This window comes from Trifolium pratense, linkage group LG5 (genome assembly GCF_020283565.1).
Source record: "Trifolium pratense cultivar HEN17-A07 linkage group LG5, ARS_RC_1.1, whole genome shotgun sequence".
NCBI classification, from domain to species: domain Eukaryota; kingdom Viridiplantae; phylum Streptophyta; class Magnoliopsida; order Fabales; family Fabaceae; genus Trifolium; species Trifolium pratense.
The window spans coordinates 13217341-13227121 of record NC_060063.1 but is presented as its reverse complement, the minus strand read 5'-3'; the positions used below and the strand labels follow the sequence as shown (position 1 = coordinate 13227121).

The 9781-nt window shown below is 33.9% G+C and overlaps 1 protein-coding gene and 1 non-coding gene across 2 annotated transcripts; one reads left to right on the top strand and one right to left on the bottom strand.

Annotated features, from left to right (window-relative positions):
- The first annotated feature begins 2043 nt into the window (after positions 1 to 2043).
- Positions 2044 to 2150, top strand: LOC123887785. Its single transcript, XR_006801781.1, has one exon. It is a non-coding gene; the product is annotated as a small nucleolar RNA R71 (small nucleolar RNA).
- A 4878-nt stretch (positions 2151 to 7028) lies between these two features.
- On the bottom strand, positions 7029 to 9043 carry LOC123882905 (xyloglucan endotransglucosylase/hydrolase protein 2-like). The gene is made up of 4 exons (XM_045931557.1): positions 8863 to 9043; positions 8388 to 8488; positions 8090 to 8286; positions 7029 to 7386 (listed from the first exon to the last, which is right to left on the bottom strand). Exons 1-4 carry the CDS (start codon positions 9041 to 9043, stop codon positions 7029 to 7031), a joined length of 837 nt encoding a protein of 278 aa, XP_045787513.1.
- Between the last annotated feature and the right edge of the window lie 738 nt (positions 9044 to 9781).

Genomic DNA, 9781 nt, shown 5'->3' with positions numbered 1-9781 from the left:
GACGGATATCGGATTATATTTATCCGATAAAGACGAATATTAGAGGTGAGATACTCTAATAAAGAAGATGATACCACATGCATTAGATATGTCTAGGGGACATAGCATGATGATTGTGGCATTAGATTGCATTAGGATATGTGTACCTTATTTGATATTTGATATGTGACACATATGTTTGGAATTTGTGATAATTGTCTATGTGTGTTAGACTTTATGTATGTGTTGATTGTCCGATGATTTTAAATGTAATTGGCTTCAATATCTTGTGAATTATGATTGATATTTGGTAATAACCTTTCGTAGCTTATAATTGAATGAGATTAATAATGTATGCTTATAAATGAAGTATATGCATGATATATGAATATGCATGAAAGTTGATGAAGTGTTTAAGTATAAGTTTACTTACACTTGTATATTTTGAGTATGTTGTCTAACTCTCTTTTATGTGTTATGTGCTGGACCGTTGGGGGTCCAGATTTACAGGTTTTGTGGTATTCGATGTCGAGTCGTTGGTGAAGCTCGGCTCTGATTGTCACACGGGAAAAGAGTGTACTTAGGGTATAGAGTCTTTATGACATTCTTGTATTTATTTGTAAAATTGTATCTTTCGATAAAAAGGATTATTTTGTATAAACAAACATTTTTACTAATTAACTACATTAGTACTATTTTGATTGAAGAGTGTAATGCTCGAACCATGACTTTTATAATAATAAACTTTGATTTTCCGCCGCGTATTTTTAAAAGATTTATAATGGTAGAATTTTATTAAATAATGGGTTTGGGTGTTACAACATAAGGCCTTACCGATGGTTAGATTACCAATGGAGCATGGTATAGTGAAGCTCCCCGGATCTTTCTTCTTTTGGGGTAGCTTCCTTTGAATTAGAGCGCTGCATTCTTCAGTCATGCTAACCATCTCATCATCTACCGGCTTCCTTTTCTTTGTAAGAAGTTCTTTTAAGAATTTGGCATAGCTTGGCATTTGCTCCAATGCCTCAACTAATGGGATCGCCATTTCAAGTTTGTTCAGCACCTTCATGAACTTCTTAAAGTTTTTCACTCACTTCTTTCTAGGGTATGGTACCCTAGCATACGGTGATTCATCTACACCCTTACCTTTTTCAATCTTCTTTTTCTCTCATCTCCCTCTGTTTTTCGACTTCTCCTTCTTCATCATCACTCACCTCAACTTCTCCCTCTTTTCTCATCTTTTCAACTACATCCTCATCTATCTCTTTTTCAACTTCTCCCTCATTAACCTTCTTCCTAATAGGCTTCTCAACAACTTGTCTTTCCGGAACTTCGCGACTCCTCAAGGTGATTCCGTTGCATGTTTCATTCTTTGGGTTGTCTTGAGTGTTTCCACCAAACCCTCCTTGGTTTTGCAACATAGAGAAATGCCTTGAAAGTTGGCCCATTTGTACCTCAAGATTCTTGATTGATGTTTCATGGGTTTTGTTGGAGGTTTCTTGGCTTGACTTCATAGCTTCAAAATTGCTTTGAGTCATCATCATAAATTGATTTAATGTCTCCTCCATTCTTGAGGGAGGTCTTTGTTGTTGTTGAGCAGATCCTTGAGCTTGCATGTTTCCCCATCCGGAACCGTTGTTATTGTTGGGATACGGTTTCTGGAAGTTAGCCAAGTACTTGGCTTCCTCTGAACCTTCCGGAAAACATCCGCCATTGGGATGGTCCTGCAAACAAAAATCACATGTCAAATTGTCAACTTTACCTACCAAAGAAGCTTGAGCTTGAGGATTGGACAGAAACTTCATCATGGCCTCCATTTGACTTGTCATCAGTTTTTGTTGGGCCAAGAGTGCAGTTTGTGTGTCAAGCTCTAGCACTCCTCCTCTCTTCTTTGCACCTCTATCATTGGTTGCACGTTATTCATTTTGTGCCATACTCTCCACCAGCTCTCTCGCTTCGGCTTCATCCTTGTTTTTCAAAGAACCTCCAGCCGACGCATCCAAAATCATGCGGGTTTGAGCTCTAAGACCTTGCGTAAACATCTGCATTTGGTTATGTCCATCGAACCCATGGTTTGGACATCTCTTGAGGCACACTTTGAATCTTTCCCAAGCATCATATAAGGTTTCACCATCAGCTTGTTCGAAATTACTTATCTCCGCTCTCCTTTCCAAAAATTTATGAATTGGAAAGTAGCGGTCAAGAAATTTCCTCTCGAGTTGCCTCCACGTTTCAATGGTACCTGCTAGAATAGTATCTAGCCAATCCTTGGCTCTTCCGGACAGAGAATGCTTAAACAACCATAACCTCTTGTCGGACTCGCTTACCCCTGGAGGATCCGTGTAGTCACACGCCTCGTAGAAGTGAGATTAGTGCAAGTTCGGACACTGCGATTCTGAACCGGAGTATGGATTCTCCTTCAATGCGGACAACACCGTGTTATTGATGTCAAATGATATCGGATTGGCCGGCTGGAACCCCTAGTTGGCCAATGCATCATTGTCCCTTCTTCCGTAATCACCTAAGGTACGTCTCGGTGGTGGAGGAGGTGGTTGTACATCAACCGGTGGATCTTGTTCGTACTCCATATCAGCAAAATTTTGTGGTTGACAGTTGTGATCACCACTTGATGTAGCTTTGTCTCTTGAAGCTAATAGAGCTTCCCTTGCTGCCTTCCTATTAGCACGAGTTGTCTTTTCTATCTCGGGATCAAAGTGTAGCTCACCCGGACCTGTTCTCCGCATGCACAAGAAAGCAAACAAGTAGAAATATCTTGACAGAAAAATAAAAACCAGAAAAAGTAAAGAAAACACAGAAAAATAGACACAATCGCGTTGTCGAATCGATCAACAATCCCCGGCAACGGCGCCAAAAACTTGATTGACTATTTGCAAGTGTACAATTTCGTCAATTGAGTAATAAAAACATATCGATCCTCAGGGATTGCGCGATTGTAACAAAGTAATCGTGTCTATAAACATACTAAAATTAACACACATTTTGGGGGTTTGTTTGAGTAGTTTGGATTGTAAGAAAACGTTTTGAGTTCAAATAGTAAACAAGTGAGGTTCGATCATCGGAACCACTTAAGCTATAGTAATCATATGCAATCAATTGTATCGAATTGAATCACTCAAGCGTTACAACTAGATCAACAATATGGTGAATCTCAATCTCTTGATAAATTCACCCTATCCTTTGTCGATACTCCTCCAATCTCTCGGATGAAAGCTACCGACAACGGAGTATTTGAAAACGCGTTGATCGTGTGCTACACTCTATGTTTCAATCTCTCGACCGGAAACACTCAAATGCTTCATGAATTCAGTTCGGATTCTAACTCATATTCTCATACATAATTAGAATCTAAGATCATTGCAAAGTTGATCAGAATCTGAAATGCATTAAGTAAAGTCATTCATGAAATAACACTTACAAGAGAGTTTCAATTCAATAAGTAAGATTACATTAGATTACAGCCTAAGTTTCATCCTAGATCCAACCTCTATGAGGGATTTAGCTCCTCATAGCTTCTTGATTCACAAGCTCCAACTTCATGGTAAATGCTTCCATGCTGCTGAATCCCTTGAAGCTATCCACTTGAATGCAGGATCGGACCTCAATTCTTGCCCAGAATCTCTGAAATGTAGTGATGAACTCAGAATTTTCCAACCCTTTCACAGAAAACTGACTTTTCAATATATAGTGATTGCAACCACGCCGTGCGTCAGATCCATCACGCCGCGCGTGGTTGCTTCTCTTCATACTACGCCGCGCGTGTAACTGCTCCACGCCGCGCGTGATTAAGTCAGAGGAGAATTGATCTTCAGTAAAGCTATTACGCCGCGCGTGATTGGTTCCACGCCCCCGGCGTAGTTCAACTCCTCCATCACGCCGCGCGTGGTTCTTCTCATGTCGCGCGTGATGAAGTCAGTGGCGAACCATCTTCTGAGAAAGTTATTACGTCGTGCGTGGACAGGTCCCCACGCCGCGCGTAATTAAAGCAGGATGAACTCTTCTCTGTGAGGTGCATTATGCGGCGCGTGATGCTTCACGCCCCCAGCGTAGTTGAAATGCATAATTTCCTGCATAATTTCCTGCTTTCTTGTATTCCAAGTAACCTTGCTTCTGAGTTGATTTCTCTTGATTTATTGCTTAAAAACCTCTAAGATAAGTCTAATGTTCCTCAAATAAGCATGGATTATGAGAGTGTGACGATACGTCATCATATAATAATTAATTAATTTTTTTTTATCAATACTAACTTATTTTCCGTGTATTGTAGCTATTTAAGTTTTCATTAGCACAAACTTGATACCCCCGTTTATAATAGTTAATTTTAACTTTAATCAACAACATTTTATCCTATGTATCGTAGTTCAGATACATTAATTATGCAATGAATCTAGAAAAAGAAAATTTAAACCCACTTGGGTTGGTGCATTGGTATTGGCTTGAGACCTGGGAGTGTGCTCCTCTTGAGGTCTGAGGTTCGATTCTCTCTGGTGCCAATTTGAGTGGGCTAATTTAGCTTCTTCAAAAAAAAAATTTACTTATAAAATGTAACGGAGGGAGTATAGTATAGGTCTCATAGAAATTACCAAAAAAAATTAGGTCTTCATATTAATATATGAGTATAAATATAATTCTCGTTGAAATTATCAATAAATAGACAACCTTATTAATATATGAGTAAAAATACACGTCCTATAGAAACCACAGAAAAACCGAATTCTCGTAATAATATATGAGTATAAATATATGTTTTATATAAATAGTATAAATAAAATATAAAAGCAATATGTAATAGAGTATAATAAATATAATAAGGGGAGGGATCAAATTACACCGGTGTAACATTTGAGTAATGTTACACCGCTCAATAACGCTTTAACGAATTCAAATTTTACAAAATCCACCGTTGGATTGAAAGCTTATATCGTATAGATCATATATGTTGAATTTTACAAAAATCTAAAATTGTTTGATAAGTTTTTGAGATAGATCAAGATTAACGGTATTCAATAAAAACGCATAAACCATTAATCTTCATCGGTCTCAATAACATATCAAACGATTTTAGATTTTTGTAAAATTCAACATGGATGATCTATACGATATAAGCTTTCAATCCAACGGTGGATTTTGTAAAATTTGAATTTGTTAAAGCGTTATTGAGCGGTGTAACATTACTCAAATGTTACACCGGTGTAATTTGATCCCTCCCCATATAAATAATATTATTTATTAAAATTTAGTATGGAAAGAAAACAACGACCTTTAATTTGGTAATATATCAAAAATGTAGAAAAACTTATTTTGGTAGTAACCATAATATGTTTATTTATAGTCTAAATACATTAATTATGTAATGAACCTAGAAAGGTGAAATTTGCTTATAAAATGTCACAGAGGGAGTATAATATAGGCCTCGTAGAAATCATAAAAAAAATTATGTCCTCGTATTAATATATGATATAAACATAAGTTTCGTTGAAATTATCAATAAATAGACAACCTTATTAATATATGATGAGTAAAAATATATGTCCCATTGAAATCACTAAAAACTCAGGTCTTGTATTAATATATGAGTATAAATATATGCCTTATATAAATAGTAGAAATAAAATATAAAAGCAATGTGTAATAGAGTATTATTAATATAATAATGTTGTTACATAAAAAGTTTATATTAATACTTAGTCATAAATGCTATGAGTCTAAACCTTAGAATAAGTGAGTATGTAAAATGTGATGATTTTTCAATTATGCTACGGTTTCACACACATATATATAGGCCTCCTTTGTACCCGCCTTCGGCAAGATCGGCGCTAGAATCAGGGGAAGATATCCCATGAAACTTATTTAGGCATGGCAATATAACCCATACTCGTGGGTATCCGTCCGCCCCGATTTTAACGGGGAAAAATCGAATTGACTAGGTTGGAATTTTCCCCGATTTTAAAACATGCGGGTGGGGCGGGTAATGAGCACATTGATACTCACACCAAACTCATCCCTGAACCCGTCCCGCTTATATCTAATTACATTTTACCTTTTAAATTATAAATCCTTAAACAAAGTATCAAATTATATTCATATGTTTGTGTTTATCTTTAAGTTTAGTATTAAATAAAGTTGTTTTTTCTATTTATATTCTTTGATTAGAAAAATCATATTGTGGAAAAAAAATAGTTTTCAACTTTTACCCTTTTCTTAATAAAAAAATTACTAAAACTCAACCAAGTTCATATGGTAGCGAGGCAGAATGGGATACATCAACCCCGTTGGGTATGGGTTTGGGAATCTACTTTTCACACCCGTTGAGAATTGGAACGGGTTTGGAGAAACCCGGACTTTTTAGTTTTGATTTTGGGAAAGGTAAAATCCGTCCCCGACCCTCCCCATTGATTTTGGGAAAGGTCTATCCGCTATGACTAGTCGTTAGTGGAACAATTAGAACGGGTCCTTTAGGAATATCGGGCCTTTCCCACATCTAGGGATTTGGGCACCTCACCCCTAAGATGGGCGCAACCCATATGTTAATGGTGTCCTAGGCCAATATAACTTTACGGAAATTCGCCCGGTGCAAATGATATTATTTTATTAAAATTTAGTATGAAAGGAGAAAAGTGAGATTCAAAATAGCAGACTAGGCAGACACACGTACTGAGATTCAAAAGAAATATTAAAAATGAGTTGGCCGCATAGGAAAACGGTCGTGTCGTATCCTTGTCAGCTAAAGTTATGTCTGAATAACATTTTTGATAGGTTATTTATAAAGACCAAAATGTTATTTAACTCTAAGCCACTAGGTTTGATCTAATGGTGAAGGGTTTGGGTATTACGTTATAGGTCCTGGGTTCGATCCTCAACTCATTGTAAACAAAAAAAAATGTTATTTAGTTCTAAATTTATAATAACAATGATTAATACTTCATTACAATTTTGTAAAGGTATTCTATTATTATACCAGTTGTTCTATCACCTTATTTTATAACATCTCTCGATATTCTCACAACTAAATTTTTTGATTAAGTTAGACCTTAACATTCAGGACTTCGTGGCATCTTAGTACAAAAATCATAGATTAAATATTTTCTCCTCACATTTTTGTAAACTTGTTTTTGAAGAGTATTTAATTCCCAAAACTTTGCCCCATTCCACCAATACCTAGAGGAATTACATTCCTCGATGTTGGTGGTTTGGACTTGGCAAGCATTGATGCCAAATTCTCTATAGTGGGCTTCAAATGGCCCATCCTTCCAATTCACAGGTGCTCCATTACCTGCCCATGTGCTATTCCATATTGTTGCCAAAATCTTCATGGCTTTTGTTGGGTACATTCCTCCTTTATTTCTGGTATTCTTGAACACTCTTATAGGTGTGTTATCCACAAAAAATCTGATAAATTTCATTTCAATAGCAAAGTTATTAGATTTTCAAATTAACTCAACAAAATTAATTTGACTTGTAAGGATTTACAAACTATGAATGTAGAATCTATTAAATTAACTTATTTTAGCATTAAAAATTACTTTAAAATTAAAGCTAAAAATAAAACTTTTGAATATTAAATTAAATTTTTTGGTTATTGTTGTAATTTTTAACTTAGGTATTTTTCTAGCATAAAAAAAAACGACACTTTTCTTTTAGAATGGATAGAATTATTTATAATAAGGTTGTCAACTTGTAAAGGTCATCTCAACTACTTTTCAAAAATTCATTGAATCTAAATTTTTATCTCTAAGTATACCAAAAAAAAAATTATCCGTAAAATATAAGAGATAGTCTAATACGAACCCGGTTCAATGATGAATGATGCTATTTTTAGTAAATTTAATAAAATGTTTTTTTTATTCTCAATATTTTGTTATTATAAAATTTATTGATTTATTTTAGACCATTCTCGCGAGTTCTTATTGACACCCAAAATATAAATTCCTTTTTAACTAAGATCTAGTTAGAAAATAAGAGATTGGGTTTTTCTAAATTGTAAATACACTACTTACAAATAAATATAATATTTTTGTAGGAAACAAAAATAATAATAATAATAAAAAAAATAAGGCAATAAAAATAGAGAAAAATAACAATAAAAACGTACGCTAGTTGTTTTTCATTCCAAATAAGTGTATAATCATGAAAATCTGCCGTGGGATCAAACCAAAGACGTATTCTTTGTTCTCTACTACCTTTTCCATTAGTATAAATGTTTGTGTGCAGTAAATAAGGTCGTTTTTTATTTCCACCTAAAAATTCAAAGTCAATTTCATCTCGAGTAGGTCCATCATCTGAAATCAACTGCAACAAAAGGAAATTAATACTATGAATTAAAATAAACTCAATGTTTATATTTGCAAGAATAAAATCACAAAATAATATAACCCTATAAAAAAAAGTACATAAAAAGTTGAAACCACTGCTGTGGAATCCTTCTGTGGCAACTTAATTCTCATTCTAAATGATCCTGAACCATATTTGTGCAAGGACCCGAAACCAGAACCTGTGAGACAAAAACAATTATTTTCTTAATTAATCATATTGCCTTAAAATGCTATTTAATGCGTTTTATTCATTCTACAAAAAAGCTAAATATATAACTATAGAAATTATAGATAGAAAAAATAACATTGATTATCAAGTTCTATGCTACTAATGTTAATTAGGTGATAAAGCCACTGGGTTTGGTCTAGTGGTGAGGGATTTGGGTAGTATACTATATGTCATAGGTTCGATTCTCAGCTCATTGTAAACAAAAAAAAATGATACGTGATAGAATTAAAGACGAATTTTATATTATTTTGTCTTTAAATTTTTCTTATTATTTTAAGTTTTTTAAATAGATATAATAATTTGTATTTGTAATTCATGTCATACCTGACTGTGGATCCAAGGTAAGCTGAACTTCCCGACTTTGGTTGATAATTCGTATATTATCTTTCCCCCATAGAATAGCATAGTTTTTTTCAAATGGAACATTGTTCCAATCAACACCTTTGACATACAATGGAGCAAGAAGAGAAAATATTAAAAGAAAAGATAAATGAGAAAAACACATTACGATTTATTTTTGAAAAATATATGAGAGTAGTTTGATTAAGCTTTATTATGAGATTTTCTTTATAATGTTGTGTGCGAGTGTGTATATATATTCAACAAAAAGAAAAAAATAAATACATATTTTGATTCGATATTAGAGAGACATATTAGCATCGAGTCATGTAAATGTAAATAATATGATTGTTTGACCTAATAATAATCAAGTCAATAAGGTTTTATTTTGAAATTCTAATTTCAACATTATTATAGATAATTACCAAAGAAACAACTACAATAATAGAAAAAACATTATTATATATACATTCATTGCATACAAAAATTTAAAACAATTAATCTCTTAATGGAAAAACCAGAATTAGAAAAACATCTTTTTTAAAAAAATTGAATTATATAAAAATAGATTTATATTAAAGATACAATTATAAAAAATAAAAATAAAACAGAATTATGCAGTTATTATATTAAAAATTGGCCACTGCCACCACACTTTGTCGGAGCTCCGCCGCCTGCTGACGTGGGACTATCAGAACTCTGCCTCCTGCTTTCATCACCGCTTTTGTAAATATTAAATTATTGGCTTAATTAGTCAAATTGTCCCTTAAAGACATTTTAAATTTCACAATGGTCCCTTAAAGAAAAAAAATATTTGGATTGGTCCCTTAAAGACATCTTCGTTAGTCATTTTGGTATTTTCCGTTAGTTTTTGACAAAAAACATTAAATGACGCAAAAAAAAA